The sequence below is a fragment of the Strigops habroptila genome, chromosome 1 (genome assembly GCF_004027225.2).
Source record: "Strigops habroptila isolate Jane chromosome 1, bStrHab1.2.pri, whole genome shotgun sequence".
In the NCBI taxonomy this organism is placed as follows: domain Eukaryota; kingdom Metazoa; phylum Chordata; class Aves; order Psittaciformes; family Psittacidae; genus Strigops; species Strigops habroptila.
Genome location: NC_044277.2, coordinates 22,370,222 through 22,388,253, shown reverse-complemented (window position 1 = coordinate 22,388,253; position 18,032 = coordinate 22,370,222). Strand labels below are relative to the sequence as shown.

Below are 18,032 nucleotides of genomic sequence, written 5' to 3'. Positions count from 1 at the left end.
CAACCTTCTGCCATAGTTGTAAAGTGAGTACCTCCATTGATTTTATGATTTAAAATAATATTTACTCAGATGAATTCATCTTAATTGCAGAAGGAAAACTAAAACAGTATAAGTTGTTTTGGGGCCCAATATTGCAAAAAAACTTTATGTCCTTATGCATTTAATTACATCAATCGCTTCATTAAGCAGTGCCCAAGATTTTGTGATCATTTCCATTTTAGATTTGGACACTCAGACAGGTTCATGTGATGTCCATTGGGACCACAGGTAGGTCAAAGCTGGTATTTCTTTATGGTGCATGACAAGGAAGAGGAGTAGTTATTAATTTTTACCCTGTTCCCATATAGGAATCACAGCACAGAACAGGTTGAGAGCTATCACACTGACAGCTGCAGCAGGGCACTGTTAAACTACAAATACAGAGAGGGAATGTTTCTAAAATGCAACAAAAATTGTATTTTGAACTTCACCATAAAAACAAATTGTAACATAACTTACTTGCTAAATACAAACAACTGAATAAAGAGAAACAATTTCATACCTGTATATTCAAAGAGACACTAATCAGAAAATTTGAAGCAGCAGCAAGTAAAACTCCAAAGAGCTGAGTCTGCAAGATCACAAAACAAAGAAATACAAAAATGCTTATTAGTTTCAGAAGAACAATATAATGGTGGTTTTCTGACAGCACATTGTAACCCAATCAAAACTAAGTTATTGTACTTTTCAGTCACTGATCTCATGCTGCACTGACTAAACTCATTAAAAAATACCTCTGCACGGTTGACTAGGGCTTAAGCAGTAAACAACTGGGAATGGAAAGGACATCCCGGTGCAGGAGGTGGCTTTGCTCTCCTTCAGTAGAACACCTTCTTAAATCTCATGAAAAAAAGAAACCACAGACAAACCAGCTAGACATGTCTCAGTTGAACACTGCACACAGGTGGTATTCTTTTTAAAAAAAAAACCAAACGAAAAAGGACCTGTTTTGTTACATAATCCAGAAGGAAAATCAACAGCAATCTAGCTCTTCATATCAGAACACAATTACCTTATGTGTTAACATATCCACCATTTGACAGGGCAGCCAGGAACACAGGTCTCCTGACAGTTTCTTTAATGTATTGCGTTATCTCATCGAATTCTTTTCTAATCAGACTAATTTTGCAAACTTCCTATGAAGCTGAGAAATTGAAAACATTCAAGCAGGATTCATTATTTTGGAAAGCAGCCATTTAAAGATACCTTTTCATCAAGCTCAAATAACAAATACATGGTAGAACTCCCTGTCTACTTTCAAATATTTTAACAGTTTGTACATTGTCATAAGTGTATTCAAGACCCATTCAGGGTCATTGGTATAGTGCTGTGAGGAGCCCCATTAGCTTGTAGAGAAGACAAACATACTATCAGTGTGTTTTCATAAACAAGGTATGGGAACATAACCCAGCTACTATAAATCAGCATCCATCCCCGTGCTCACTGCCACAGCTTTCACGACTCTTCTCCAAGAAGGTCCGTGGGCACCTCTGAACAGTCAGTGCCTACCAACCACAGAGACTGCTGCTCCTCAACATTTACAAAAAGCAGTATGGGGTCCATCAAGCTCTTGAAGAAGAGGGGATTATTGCTGAGGCTATAATTCCCAGACTAGGAAAGCACATCCCCAAAAGCGTGAAGAAACAACAGCCTCATTACAAATGGATGTAAATATTTTAATTTAAGAGACAAACTGAATCAAACTGTCTGTGGCTCATGTATTTCTGCAGTGGCTTACACTCAGAAGGAGAAGCAGACACCAAATTGCTCTGAGTGAAATGCTTGGCTGACTGCTACACGTCAACAAGACATGACTGACTGGTACAAGGAGATGCTGAGAGGTGAATGCAGGAGGTCAGAGGGCTCCCTTTGCTCACACACCCTCTTTGCTAAGTATCACAGCACCAATGCCACAGCCCGTGTACAGAAAGCACTCAATAAGAAGTATTACTCAAGAGTTTTGCCCATGCCTTCTGGTACCTGGCCACTGGAGGTCCTTCCCATCTTGCAGCCTCTCCCCACACCCCAGTATCCTCCAGGGCTCTCACACACTGTGCATTTTCAAGGCTGATGGAACAACCCTCACTGGGGCAGTGGGGAGTATGTGACAAGATGTCTTAGCACACCTCAGCACAAACACCTCTGCTGAGATCAGGCACTAACAATTACAGGGACACAAGCAGCCTTGAAGCCTCCTTCCAGACTGGGGAAATGCTGTGAAATGGTCCCCACCTAAAGCCCCACAGGAGCAGAGGGGTTGGGTTTTCCTTCCTGAAGCTTTGATGCTGCAGCGGTGGATCAAATCCTGAGCATTGACCTTACGCAAAGTTTGACCACTTCACGGATGGATTATTGCACTCCCCTCATCATCCTGCATAGACAGCAGCTTCAATAAAACTGCAGTTAAATCTAAGCTATTTTCTTGCTCCCTAAGACTTGTTCTTTTTAAATGACAACATGCTCCCTTGTGAGGGGGTGGAGAAGTGGCCTTGTCATGAAGAGTTTAAGAAAAAGGAGACAGTAGGAAATAGAAAACAGAAACTGCCACCTCATTTACCCCATCATTTTATCGCTTTCACATCAGTAACTGTAATACATCCACACTACTCCCAGAAGAGAACCCAGTCTCTCTGCAGCTCTTTTCAGTTCAGCAGCCGGTTCTAACCTTACAGCTGCATCTCTGGGTTACCCTTTACAGCTCCTTATTTTCAGGTTTCAGCCAGGGGTCATAGACACTGTGCAGGACTTGGGAGGCAACCAGCACACTAGGGGGGAAACACAGTCGGTCTCGAGTCAGCCCAAAGGATGGTGTCCATACAGCTCTGGAGGTAAAATTTGCATGCAGCTGGTGGGCAGAGGATGAGGCGGTGTGTTCTATCTGTCATCTAAAAAAAATGTGCAAAATCATATGGGTACTGATGATAACCTGAGTACCTGCCTCCAGAGAATGTGAATCAAATGCCACTTTGGTGAATTTAAACACTGCATGGGCAGGGACTCCAGCAGGGAGTTTTCCAATGTCCTGCCTCACTGGTGTCCTCTCCAGAACAGCTTTAGTGTCATGGGGGTTGCTTTGTCAGGTACCTGTGAGCTTGGCTCAGATATCCTTGTTGGACACATAAGACTTTTAACACGATGACCACCCTCTGTCTGAACAGGAACCATATTCCAAAGTCAGTTCTCTTCCTAAAGGTTCCAGAAATTGCCAGGAACAAAAAACAGGACAAAAACTTGGGTCTTCTCCTTAATTTCTGGGAAATATCAAGACAGGTGTGACCACTGTCTCAGTACTTCCCAGTGAAATACAGAGATCAGCATTTCCTTCAGCTGAGGTTGGGCTGGAACACGGGCTAGTGAACAGGCCCAGCTCAGGAGGACCTAGCGCTGGGCAGGGCTGTGGGCAGATGGAGACCAGTCTGCTGTGGCACCACTGGAGCACAGGCTGGTGGCCTACGTGGCTGAAATAGGGCCCTGGGCCATGGGCAGGGCAGGAGAGCCCTGTGGCTGGGCAGGACTGTGGGTACCTTTAGAGCCCCAACAAACACATGCAAAGCTGTTGAGGTGACACTCCCTTGTGCCTAACATAAGCAACCTCCTGTGTCCATGCAGAGGAAAAACTGTGTGTGTGCATGATCAAGGCAAATTCATAGCAGTGGTCTGGGCTCAAAACTTACCCTCATTGCTGAAGTCATTTTATTGTAATAACCACATTTCACCTGAGCACTGCTGTTGGCATATACACTGCACTGCCTGCTTCAGATTGACACGTGTTAATGAGCTCCTGTTAATGTGGTATCACCATACTTCCAAACTCAGGGCTGGGTAAACCCCTGAAGATTAAAAGCAGAGTACAATGCCCTAAGAAGGTCAAGTATCAGAGGGATCTGTTCAGGGACATGAGATGAAAGTACAGTAACGCCATGCAGCTATAGCACGGCAAAACTGTCTTGTACAGGTTCATACTCAGACCTACCAATACTAAAGAAAACAACAGGGAACAAAAACGCAGTAAAGAGGAAAATAAAATTGCAAACTTCACAAATCAGCAGGCAATTTCTAATGAGCAAGAGCTATCACACACAGCAATGCTCAAAGCAGGAAATTAAAAAATAGGATACCATATCCCAGGCTAGTAAAACCATGCATGAAAGAAAGATGACCTGTGACAGAAGATAGATCACCCTATCAAACCAAAATGGTTGCTGTTTTTTCCTGAAGGCCACTGCAACCCTTCTGTTGTCATGTCACATAAAAAGCTTCATTATTTGTGCTATGTCTGCCATTCAACATCCTTTAGAGGCTAGAGGACTGGTGGAACAGGCAGTTTTATAAGTAATAAACATATTCTCTGAACACAGAGTTTCCAGTTGTGATATCATCCGCAGCACTGCAGGGCTTCCCACACATAAGTCTTCAGACAAACCTCCATGAGGGAATTCAGTTGCAGACACAACTTTAGAGCCATGGTGCTACTTCAGTCAACTAAGGATTTCTACAGGAAAAAACCTTAAATATTCAAAACTGCTGGCATAAAATGCAAGTCCCTTCATCACCGAAACATCTGTCTGAATGTACAGGCGATTTTGTCAGACCCCATATTTCAAACTGTTGACGCATTCTTCCAATGCTTCCAAATGCATGAGGCTTGTCACAGAATCATCCTGCCCTTAAATTTTCCAGAAAGTAAAAAACACCACAGAAATTTGATTTCCTTCACCTTAATATGCTTTAGAACAAGCCATGAAAGTTACCTGCTGGCTTTGCAGTCCTTTATGGACAGTCCCCAGGCATGCAGATCACAGACCGAGGCTGTGGATCTGCAGTTTTCCTTGGTGGCAAAGCCAGCTTGAGGAATGCCTTCCTCTGGCCTCCTGTTCCCTCACTGCCTCCTTTGCATTTGTGAGACTCGCAAGGCACTGTTCCAGGTTTGAAATAATCCTCCCAAACTATACCCTTTTAGCATTATGTACTTTATAAGCCACCTACCAATGTTTAACTCTAAAGGCAGATCAAAACCCACAAGCCACAGCAACAGTTTTAAAATGGTGACCCTGCACAGTTTGCCAGTGGTGACAGTGGCCCGTACAGGAGCCTGCTGAGGGGAATGAGTTCAAGAAGTGGTAAATTCATCTCGAGAAAGGCACCCTCAGTATTCACCTGGCATCTGCTACCCCAGTAGCACGAGGGTCATGCACAAGCCCAGGCATGAGGAGGATGGGTTAGTGGGCATCCATTTGCCAAGTGGCAACATATCGCTATTCAAAATAAATGAACAACAGTATAGCATAGTTCCACATGGTCCCACTTCAAGCACTCATGCAGGATCTAATGCTTATTTACCCTCGCACCTTTTCATATCATTCTTGCACTATTTTAAAAGGGCATTTCACACGCAAGCTCTCTTTTTATTGTCAAAGTAAAATAAGATGGTTATGGCAAAAGAAAGCCAGGCTAAAATCTAAATCTTTGGCACTAATTCTAATAAATTTATCCCTTGCAGACTAAGATCTGCATTAAAGACTTTGTTATACAGTGAGATGCAATTTATCCATATTACATGTGTGTTTTCCTAATGGACATTAAACTGCAGTTGTCAGGACTGTGAAATGAAAACTTAGAAAGGTTAACTTTGCACTGACTAAAAGGTACATGGCCATTATTTATGGAAACTTGCTATGCTATGAACTGATGAGCAGAAAAAAACCCCACTTCAAATGTATATTGTCGGCTCACTCATCAAGGCTAGTTAAACCATTCCTTCTATTTTCCTTTATTCCTGCATTTATTTGTGCTCTAAACGCATTCCCCACAAACATAATGACACATACTGCTTCAAAAACTACACATTGTTTCTGTTAATTAGGATTTTGACAGCTCTGAATGGATCTTATTAAAGGGGGCCTTCTAAACTTCCAGTTCTGAGTTAACTCTGAAGCAAGGGGAATTCAGAGTCCTTAACAAAAACCATATTTTTCAAAGATCCACCATGTGGAATTAGGAGAGGCTTATCATTTAGCTGTTATTATTCAGAGCGCTCTGGATGTACTCAGTGCTTTACAACTGCATAAAGAAAACAAGGTCCTTGTTTCAATGGTTTTCATATTGAAATTCATATACTCCTATATGGGTTCAGGGCCATGTGAAGTACTGAAGGACAGCTGAAATAAAAGGGCTATTACCAGCATTGGAACATGTAATGAAAATAATTTGATTTTTATTGTGACATAAAAGGGCATTGTTAAATCTACAAGAAGGAGTGAATTAAAACATTTTGCACCATCTTTGTTAGGAACAGTAGAGAAGAGACTTGGTAGCTAAGTCAGGATAAATCCAAGTGAAGACAAGACAGTTTGCAGGTTTTACACAGATCGCCAGGCTGGTTTCCGGACCACAGTAAATACAGTTCCTATCTCATGAATACTACAGCACCCTTGCCTTTATCAGGTTTTACCTTTCATCACATCACAAATTTAAGATATATCTTTCTGCAGAGAAGTGACAAACTGTAAAGGTTGGAAGGAGAGCCTGGTAAGTTATGAAAAGGCATGCGAATTTGAGAGGATAAAGCAACTGCAGAAATGGGAGCTTTCTATTCACCTCTATGTTTAATCATTGTCATGAGATTTTATTCATATTTGTCAGTAGTTGATTAATGTCAATAATGGATAACAAACTGAGACGAAAAATATGAATTGTGAAATACACTAAATTAACTTTCTTTATGCTCAGTAAAGTTATATACAAACATATCCAACTCCTAAAAAGCATTATGAGTAGTAATTTTTTTTCCTTTTTGAAGAGTTACAACTAAACTTCCCAACACCTAAATTTCAATTTCTCATTATCAGTAAGCAAATCTCAAAACTAGTAATAAATGGGAGAATGTGGAAGGGGCACAATGGATTTTTACACTGTTCCTCAAGTAAACAGTCTGGGATACTTTGCTGCATAATCAAAATAATTCATGTTTTTACTACTCAGAGTACAATTAAAATCTTCTCCGATAACTGTATAACAGAAGCTCTAAAAATTTCAATCACAGTTGATAACATCTTAGAAGATTTTCTCAAGGACCATCACTTAACATCTCCATGGCAACTATAGAAATAACGTATCAGAAAAAGAAAGAATAGGATTATAAATTTTTGCCATTTTAGAGGTCTCTCAGGAGAAACAAAGAGGCAAGCCAGCATTGCCCTACCAGCTACTCCCACGAAACGGTCAGTTGGCTCAGGGATACTCCTCTATTGCTGCCCTGGAGCAGGCTTTCTGGATATTACTGTTTGGTCCTGTCTAATTCCTGGTGTCCAAGATAAGGTTCAAGACAGACCACTCAAAGCCCAAGTATATTAATTCCCAGAAACCACAGCCTGGTTGATATTGAGAGGCTGTGCTGCTCCTCTCCCTGCTTCATGGACTCCTAAATCAAAAACCAAGAAGGGGATGCAACACTCATGGGCAGCTGGAGTGTTCATGCCCTGTGAAATGGAGCTAGCTCTGCCTGTACTCAGAGAAACAGGCAAGCTCAAAAGGGAGCCATTCGAACAACTGAGTGAGTAGCGCTGTTAAGTGTTTCGTGAAGTTGCAGAACAAGGCATATAGAGTACTGTTGGAGACACGGCTCATTCTGCATGTACACACAAACATGCCTCCAAACCAAGCATTGCTAGCTCATTCCCTCTTATTATCGTAGTACAATCCTGCTGGAGTACTAATGAGGTATATCTGATTCCACTTAAATCAGATACACAAAATCCTGACAGAAACGTAGCCACCTTAATATATTTACCAAATTCTTAAAAGAGCTTTTTAATAAAAACTTCCCTTTACCAGCTGAGAAGAACTCAGGAGGGGAATAACATGCCTCTTTCAGCATGCACCTCTCCAGCATCACTTTTCAGGCAGGCTTGTCTCCCATCCTCTGTTAATCTTGCCTCAATTAATCCTCTGTTAGCTATAACTAGCCCTTCCTTTGACGTGCGCAGAAAAATCTTTTCCACATCACAACCTGAGTGAACATGCCCCCTTGCCAAACCCCAGTGTCACACATGTAGGCCAGGGGTAAATCAAGGCTGGAAATGAGGACACTCCCAAGCCAGTGGTATTTCAAAACAGCTTCTGGTTAGCAACATTATTCATTTAAATATAAACAACTGCTAGATTACCAGTGATGATTTAGAATCAAGAGGTCTTGCACGCTCTAAAATATGCACACATATGTATACGGGTGCATGCTCACACAAACACGACTGGATGCTTTTAACTTCCAGATACTTCTGGTCAAAATTAAGATGCAAATCGGGGAATAACAAATAAAATCTTTAAACAAATACATCTACTACATAGCTCCCTTCTGCTGCAGAAAACAAATCAGTTTAGCTGAGTGATCTCTTCTAGGTACCTTTATCACCTTTTCATGATATTCTCTGTTGCACTTAAAGAGATAACAAGGTGGCAAGTTTTTTTTCTCAGTTTTGAGTACAACTGATCTTTCAGCAAGTGTGCCTTATGGGGATTCTCACATATAGAACTTTGTATTTTTTCTGGTATTTTTGCATTAGTATAGGATATAACAGTCAGAAAGCTTCTTCTTGACAGGGATTACTATAGAGATGGGGCCATGAAGATAAATTCTGCCTACTCCCTCTCAGATATTAAAAAAAAAAAAAATTAAAGAAAAAAAAAAGAAAAAGAGGCATACTGAGCATCTGACTCATGAAACGAGTGCTATCATCTCTATGCTTTTGTAAACCATGCATCACTCTTCAGTTTGTCCTGGCAGCCTCTGATCTATAGTTGTTGTGGTTTAACTCCAGCCAGCAGCTCAACCCAGTCAGCCACTCATTCACTCTGCCCCAGCAAGATGGGGGAGAGAATCAGAGGGGTAAAGTCTATCTCAGCCGATGAGTTAACAGGCAAATCAAAAGCTGCGTGCACAAGCAAAGCAAAATCAGGAACTCTCTCACTACTTTCCACAGGCAGGCGTCCACCATTTCTAGACAAACAGGGCTCTATCACACATAACACTTGGGAAGGCAAATGCCATCACTCTCAAAGTTCCTCCTTCTTCCCCCAACTTCTATTGCTGTGCACAATGTTGTATGGTAAGGCATACCCCTTTGGTCATTTGGGGTCAGCTGTACCAACTGTGTCCCCTCGAAAATTCTTGTGCACACCCAGCCTACTTCCTGGCACAGCAGTGCAAGAAACAAAACATGCCTTGATGCTGTGCAAATACTGCTCAGCAATAACTAAAACATACCCATGTTATCAACACTTTTTTCATCCCAAATCCAAAACATAGCACCATACAAGTTACTATGAAAAAAATTAACTCTGGCCAAAACCCGTATGATAGACAAAAGATGGAACTAGAGTCTTGATCAGATGAAATCCGCTATTATTTGTTTGACTGAAGCTTCTGCAGACACTACAAGCTGTGCTTTCCACCATCTTGACATGATGACTGAGTCATTGCTGCATGATAACATAGACACTGAATGAGAATGTTCATGGTGCTTTAGTCACTGCAGGGAGAAAAAGATTGAAAGAGAGAGAAACAAAAGAAAGATACTAATGTCATTAGAAGTCAATAAATACAAGAAACTTGTAGGAATTTCAAAGCAGAGAGAACAACAACAAACAAACAAAAACACACCAAAAAACCCTGACAAAAACAAAACACAAGTAGAAGACAAACATAAAAACATAGTTGGTTAGAGTCATAAAGCAAAGTAAATGGAGTTTACCACTCCCAAGCTGGAGCCCACCAAAAAATTAAACTAGGTTTTAATTGGGAGTTAACTGTCTGGGTATAAGTCTGTTATGTACACAAAAATTTTTGATTGTTCTTCACAGGAACCTCTTTCCAGTGGCAATATCCTTGGCTGTTGAAGAAAAAGGCTTCAAGTTTAAACCATACCAGCTGGCAAAATGTCTTTGTTTTGAGCAGGATGACAGTTAAGTCATCAAATATGTTAGCTAAGACTGGTCGAGATTTTATCTCCCATAAAATTGATTTGATTCTAGGGGATTAAATGTCAGCAAGAGACTATGTACTTCTATGTTACTACTTCACCTCAGCCAACATGAAGAAGCCATGCCCAAGGAACCAGCATTTACTTTGCTGTGAGTCATTGCTTCCACACATGGAGGGGTTTTCCTCCAAACTTTGCATTCACCATAGGCCTCTGCATCACAGCAGTGTTTCTACATAACATAGTGGGATAGAAAGGAGAATATAGCCAAAGAGTCACTGTATGTCTCATCCCATGATTTCTATGACAGTTCCATAACCTCTATTCATCTACCCATCATAGGCAGAACAGTTCTTATCACCAAACAAGGCCAAAGCTTCCAGCCTAGATGATATAAATCAACGATGGACATCATGGAGGACAATGTAATTACACTGCTATAAGCTTAATTTAAGCAGCACACATCTGTTCAGTTTGATATTGACTATTTACTTTTGAGTGCACCCTGCCACATTTCTTAAGATCTCTGCTCCAGGCCTGGCGTTGATTTCACACACCAACTGGCTGTCTTTTGAAGCTGCTGGCAGTATGTTCCAAAGTCCAGATTAGTCACAGAATGGAAAGCATACCTCCCTTCTGTTCACATTAACAAATGCCATTCTTCAGGGACAATCTGTAGTGACATTATAAACATGAGCATAACAGTTTATACATGTCACCAAAACTCAAAATGGAATAATTGCAGCCTCCAGTTACTAGGTTAGCCAAAGGTCCTCACCTCCCTTATGACTGAAGTACACAGTCCATTGTTTGCTCATCTTTCTAAAGCCTTGGGTTTTGAGTTCGGTCAAATTTCTACTTAAGTTATTTGGATTCTTTTTATTCCTTCAAACAGGAGTTAATCAGATACAGCACACTGTTGGAGACATGCAAGGATAAGATTCCAACATCTTTTATCCCCCCCCAATGCCCAAACCAGACTTCAATAGCATAGGAAGAGAAAGATCATACTTCAGCTTTAAAGAGAAATGAAGTCTTCTTTGGGTCACAAAATTGTAAGGGGCCAATGTCACAGGCAACATGATATGAGAAGGCAACTTTTATTTAAAAAATTATATCAGTGAGTATTTTCCTGTCAGTGTAGCCAGGCAAACTGCCTCATCAAGTAGTCAAATGAGTGCTAAGTCAAATGAAGCAGCAGAAGCACAGTTTCAAGATGGGAGCAAAAGCACCACTTTGGGTGGCAGCAATGTCCTAGATCCATACAGCAACCTCATGAAATCTCAGGAGCAGATAGGGGTTTGCCTGAGCAGCCAGACCTTCATGCCACATCACCTTGCAACTCCCAGGTAAGGCTGGGAAACTAAAATCAGTTTTTTAGTTTCTAAAAACAGCAGCCACAGCCAATCTAATTTAGTCCATTATTTGCAAAGTCATGTAGAAGTCTGGGGAAGGGAGCACAAAGCACTGCATTGAGCCAGGCCTCTCCAAATCAAGGTATGGATTCAGACTCATCCCATGCTTGGTCTTCCCAGCTCAATGCTAAGGGAAGAAAGAGGAACACACACCCTGCTTTGCTGGCTCCAGACTAAATCCAATTCTGCTGTTCCAGATCACTGTTCTGAAGAGCAGTGCTTATGTTTTAAGCCTTGTAATGAGTGGCTGAGCTGGATATTAGTCTGCACTGTGCCTGTAATCTTCCTGCAAAATACCATTTTGAAGCAGTCCAAAGCAAAATAATTTCTGCACTAGGTAGGATATGTATAACTTGTGGCTCAAGTTTCCTCGCATTTGTCTTCTGCACTCCACTTTCTGAGAAATGACAAGAATTGTCATGTTCCTTATTACCTAGAAATTCCCAAATTAACGTTTGCAAACCTCTTAAAACAGATTAGTGTAATTACAAAGCTCCTGTTTAAGTCACTGTCACCTTAATCATAAAAAAATTAAATAAATGCACATGTTCTTTGACATCCTCAGAAAAACTGAAAACTTCTTTTACTATAGCAGCTGTTGGGATGGGAAGCATTGAAAACAGTCTGAGATTTGGGAAAAATAGTCCAGTGAGAATCAGGGAACAAGCATTCAGCAGTTATAGCTGGAGCTCAACACAGCCCCAGCCCTGCGAGGCCAGTTGTTTCCAATCTTCTGCCTGAGGTCTCCAGCAGGAACCACCAAGACTGCTTTGGTCAAAATGACCTGTGAGTCGTCAGCCTAAATAAATGCGCTTTGCTCACCAGCTTCTGTCGGCTGTCAGACTAGGGCTTACTCAAGCAGCTCTGCCAGCAATATTGAAGAAAGGAAGTGTCCAGACAGATGGAGGATGAGCTCTCCAATCAATAACATCTGCTTTGGGTCCTGTGTCCCCAAAGCTCAAAACATGGAGCTGAGCTGGTTTGCTGTATCTACTGCCCAGCACCATCCTGGTATTTGGAGCAAAACTGACTCCCTCCAGCCGTGGTAGGAGAAACCCAAGCAGGGCGGTCAAGGCCAATAACACAGCACCAGGAAATTAGGCTGTTATGGGACACACTGGTGGAAACCAGATAAGCAGGTCACTCTAGCTGGTTCAGAAAGCCTTTGGTCCACTTCCTCACCTAGGCATCCGTTCCAGACCTCCTGTTCCACCCCCTGCTTCCTCTATATGTATAAACAGCTCCATGGCTTACTCCCACTCTGCTTGCAGTGATTGAAGGGGAAAAAAAAGCTACATTTCCCTAAATAAGTTGAGAGTTGCGATGATATAAATATGCTTATGACCCCATACAAGGGAACAGGCAAGGGGTAAGGCTCTCCTGTTGTTATATCCCTTACTTTTGAGTAATGAATAACTTGCCATGCAGCAGCTGATCTTTCTTTAACCTGCAGGCTGCAGCTTATATAAGCGCTGTGCTCATTTCACATCAGACATGTTGTGATCTTTCCATCTGCAGCAACAGCTGATGTTTGGCAAGGCAGAATGAATTTATGAGGTTGTAAAACTGATATGAGTGATCGTTTCTAAGCAGTGCTCTATTTTGCTTTCTCATGTCACACTGAAGCTAATCAGATGACAACCCCCAGTAGATCAGACCTACAGCTCTAGCAGAGCCTGAAAGCTTGGGTGCAAAGCTGGCCAAGCTAACAATCCTGCATTTATGATCCAAAGCCACACATCCTTTTCTAGAAGAGCTTAATTAAATGGGGACTAAGCCATGGAAATGCTGCTGGATTCCTGACAGCAGACCACCACCAGAAGAGCATGCATCGGCACTGGCAGCAACTGTTTTGGATTCCCTATGACTGATTCAAAAAAGGTGTATCTGAAAGACTGAACAAAGTCCTCTTCCTAACTTTTGATTTGTATGGGCTGAAAATAACACACATTTCCCACCTAAAAAAACAGTACGCATTTTCTCCCATACACAGTCCCCCATAAAATAAAGGAAACCAAAATTTTGAACTCTGAAATCTGGCAACTAAAGAGCACGATGAGATAATGTTTCGAAACCCTTGTTTGCTTTCAGTGAACAGTTTCAGAATAAGGAGCTGGGGGGAAGAGGAAAAACTTTTCATCATAGTCTTCACAGATGAGCAGAGGAGCAGAGAGCTGGGTGAAGGCAAGTTTGTCTCTACTCTCCCCATGCTCCAGGATTGGCTTACTGATTAACCTGGAACAGTTAACATCTGCAGTCCACCAGGGAGCAGACCACAGCGTGAGATACCCTACAGAGGCTGAGAAAATGACATTAAAAACCTACAAAACACTTAAAGTGGAAAAACCAGGAGGGTTTGCCTTCACCTTAGTCCCGGGTTTGCCTGTAACAGTTATTTCTTCTCCTTCTTAGCAGCTGGTGCAGTGCTGAGGCAACCAGGAGCCCAGGAGAGACTTCTCCACTCCATGACAAGTTCTCATTCATCATTTCCAGCCATATCTTCATACACATAAACCACGACAACCTTTAATAGCCCACTAATACCTGGTGGTTGCTTCTGGCAGAAGAAAGCTGCCCCACTTGAAACTTGGATCCCACCCACCTTGACTTGCTCTAGAACTTTCCCTGATTGAAAGTCATGGTTGGAAATTTCAGTAAGCACTTAAAATATCCTGGTGAATATTTGTAGGATGTGCCGTGCCAACTCTTCTCTCTGATGGCAGTGCCAGCTGAAGAGGCCCTCATTGTTTTTGGGGTGCTTCCTCAGCCAAGGGCAACAGAGAAATAGTCCTCCTCTCCATGGTGGCAGCTCCCTGCCCTCCTGCACTGCGGCAGCACAGGGGAAAGAGCCCTCACAGCAGCAGGAGTACCATCAGGGACTGTGCAGCCACTGGAAGAAACTGGGACCAAACCGTGCCCTCGCTTTGCAGAGGCTCAATGGAAGTAGACATGAAGCCTTTAGCAAGGTGGGTTAACTGAAGCACTGAAGACTTTCTCCTTGAACAGAATGAGCTAAAAAAACCTTAACTAACACTTCCCAGGGAATCTAGATTTCATGTTTACAATAGAAGGCAGCATAGAAAGACCTCACAAGGATGTGTTTAATCCATGGGATGTCTCATCACACCTGATAACAGCCACCCTGCCCACTGATTAGACCACACAAAGGATCAGGTTTCCTGGCTGCACATATTCACCAGCTGCATGTATGGCCTGTGATAGGCTGTGATATATTGTCATGGGACAAGAGGCCACAGATCTGAAGGAGCTGTTGACATTTTAAACCTCAAATATAGAGCCGAAATGATTTATTACCACAGCCCATGAAATAAAACGAGCTCTTGAGGTGAGTGTCTGGGCAGCCAGTAATAACTGAGTTTATTAAGAGACAGACAAAGGAGGAAAAAGAAGCAGGAGTGAAAAGAATTTCCATCTCTAGCTCAGCTTCCGCACTTGAACAACTACACACAGTGACAACACACAACAGCCGTGTGAAATACTGACTTACAGAAGTATTACATCTGAGCTTTTGACTATTCTCACCCAGCTGTTTTCTCCTTCTCTGATACAGTCAAAACAAGATCAATATTGCAGATAACATCAACTAGTCTTGAGAAATGGTTTTGTCCATAAACAACAATATTGGAAATAAACAAACAGCCTTTTAGAAGGAGTGAGGGAAATAAAAGATTAAACTGAGGCAATTACATACACCATCCATTAAGCAGAGAAGGTCCACATATGGTGACTTCTTACATACATTACCCCAAAAGACCCAGAAATATTACAATAATATTAGTCAGGAAATACTTCAGGTAGCTAAGCACATATTTCATCAGATTTTACTGCATCATTAAAACACTCCCATGACACACACCACAGTACTGAGACAGGTAAGGCTGTGGTAGCACAGGATTCTGTGTTGCTGATTTCAGAGGTGTAGTTCCTCAAGCAGCATCAACCAAGCTACATCTACACTGACACCAAGGAGAAGTCCTACCTCTACTCTTTTTTTCATGACCACACATTCCCCCTTCTACCCTTATGCTGACAACTAGCACTAATTATCCTGATCAGGGACCTGACAGGAGAATAACCACAACTAAAAAAAATAGTGAAGAAATGTAATGCCGACACAAGGGAGGTATTAAACTGCACAGTCACATGGACACAGGCACTTTAACTTCTTCGCAGAAGCTGCGTGTTTACAGACATCATCTAAGCCTTGCTCTAGTACCACAGATTTCCCTAACGTGTGTATCAGATCTGCTGATCCCATGTGGATGTCTCCCAGGTGGCAGTAGGCAGCTGTGACTGGCGGCCATGCCAAGCCCCCCCATGCCCAGAGGCTCTTGAAAAGAGATCTCATTCTTTCACCTCCTGATGGTTTATGGGGCTGAAAGGCCTGAAAAATACTCCCCCAAAAGCAACTCATCCCAGCGTTCCTGGGGTGATTCCAGGCAGATGGAAGCTGCAGTAGTTGTGGTCTCTTGTAAGAGACAGAAAACAAAGAGCTCCTCTTTAAACCAAACCAAGACAATGAAATGGCCTCCAGAAAAGGGGAAGGGAAAGAGTCCTTGTGTGAAGACTTGAAACTGGATTGATCCACTGAATCACAGCCAGGAATGGAGAGAGAATAGGTGGCTTCTGATATTTCCAAAAATGTAAGATGAAAATGGGGGTGCACAAAGGAATGGGAAAACACATGACCCAGAGTTGCCCATTACCTGCTCCAAAGCTTCAGCTCAAGTAAATGGAAGCACAGAAAATCAGTCTCACCCACAGATAGCCAAGTAACTCTGAAAAATGATTCAGGTATTCCCAGAAAACCACCAGACTTAAAACACAGGAGTCCTCACACAACCACCCCAAGGAGCATAGGAACAGGGCTGGGATGTTTTGCAAGCAAACTTGCAAATGACACCATGACATGTAGGTAGGTGTTCCCATGCCAAGGGAGTTCCCTGTCGTTGCCTTTCTCTGGCAGCTCTGCAAGCACTCCCAGCCCTGGGACCTAAACTCCCAAACACACAGTAACCCTTGGCTTCACACTGTTGTCTCCCATAAGGGATCCCAACTCTGGTCCTGGGAAGTGTGGCTACCAGCCAGGAGTCCTGCTGCTCTAGGGACCCAAGCACAGGAATTCACAGGTTTCCTTCCTTCTGAAAACATGGAGCTGAGAAATGCCTCCTGCCATCAGGATATCCACCCAGTAGCAAATGCAGAATCCAGAGGGAAAAGTTTCCAGGATCTTCCCCAGGCTGTGACCTGCTACTGGGCTGCTCACAGAGAAAGAAGAGCAGTTAGTTGCAAGCCATTTTATGCGCAATTTATACCAATACTTTGCATCATAAAAAAGTGGTTTGCTTCTGATGCAGTGAAAAACAAGAATGTTGAGTATCCTCCCATGCCTCCTGGTTTGTGAAATGAAAAAAGCAGGGAAAAGGTAAAGGGTTTAATCAACCTCCAATTCATTTTTATTGTTAGCAGATGCTTCAACTTGCTAGGTCTCGGGCTGCTTCAGTCTGTCTTTTGCAGTTGCCCAAATACACTGTCAGCATTGACAGCGACAGAAACACTGTTGACAAAAACCAGCAATGCTCTACACAGAACAACACAGCTCTCTGCCCGGTTTATACTCCGAAAGGACTGCTTGGAGGTGGAAGCCAGGGCTGTGCAGGCTGAACAACAGGGTGAATGGGTAGCAGATACCAGCAGCAAACAGGCATTAAAAGGGGACTCTTCAGAGGATAGTGGGGAGAGGCTGAAATGATGACCCTGCCCTCCCTGTATCCACTAATTCCTCAGCCCCAGCATGGTGCTGCGTGGCCGGCACTTACCTTATGCGTGCTGTACCAAGGTCTGGAGAGGGGCCCGCTCCCAGTGCCTGGCCCCCCAAAGGACACATTCCAGGAAGACCACACCAAAACAGGGAGGATGCCCATGTCCCTCCCCTCAGGCTCCAGCCAGTGACCATGCCATGGGCTGTCACACCAGCACGGCTGTGAGGAGAGGCAAACAGGACTGGGACGTAGCACTCACTTCCTGCTGTGGGGAAGGAAGCTTAGTGGGTCACTCCATACACAGGCATATGCAACCAAAAGCTGCAGCTACCAGTGGCTACCAGGAGGCCTTCAGCTGGGGAGTATTTGTAGCTTAGAAAAGGAAGGAAAGCTTGACAAGTTTTGCTGCTTCTTCCCAGGGCATTCAGGTGCCTTTTATTTTCACTCTCCGACTTCCCCCAATGCCCCACCCTGCCCTGAAAAGGTAGCCTGGGAATTTAACTCCTTCAAAGCAGTGCCTAAATCTAGTGGTCAGGTATTAATTCCTCACTGCTAGGTTGCAAGCGTTGAAAGTTATTGTTCCTATATGCATATAGTCACTTGCATAAATTCTTACTTATGTCATGTATTCTTTGGCTGTAAGTATTTCCTGAATAGTTGCTTTGCAGAGATTCCAGGCAATGGGTTTGTTCCCAGGCTGTAGCTTTATCGTTTCGCTCTGTTAGTTTTCATTTTATTACTTAAGCTCTCCTGGGGAAAACAACAAATAAAAAAGCTCATTAAAAGGAACAGTAGGAGCTAGCAAGGTAGGAGCTTGG

At 42.8% G+C, this 18,032-nt stretch overlaps 1 protein-coding gene across 1 annotated transcript in view; it reads right to left on the bottom strand.

Moving 5' to 3' along the window:
• NIPAL2 (NIPA like domain containing 2) overlaps nucleotides 1–17,404 on the bottom strand; it is a 51,232-nt gene extending 33,828 nt beyond the window's left edge. The window contains exons 1-2 of the mRNA XM_030511453.1: nucleotides 17,272–17,404; nucleotides 542–610 (exon numbers count right to left, since the gene is read on the bottom strand). Of these exons, the coding sequence (XP_030367313.1) occupies nucleotides 542–610; nucleotides 17,272–17,376 (174 nt within the window). The 5' untranslated portion in view covers nucleotides 17,377–17,404. The remainder of the gene's footprint in view (nucleotides 1–541; nucleotides 611–17,271) is intronic.
• Between the last annotated feature and the right edge of the window lie 628 nt (nucleotides 17,405–18,032).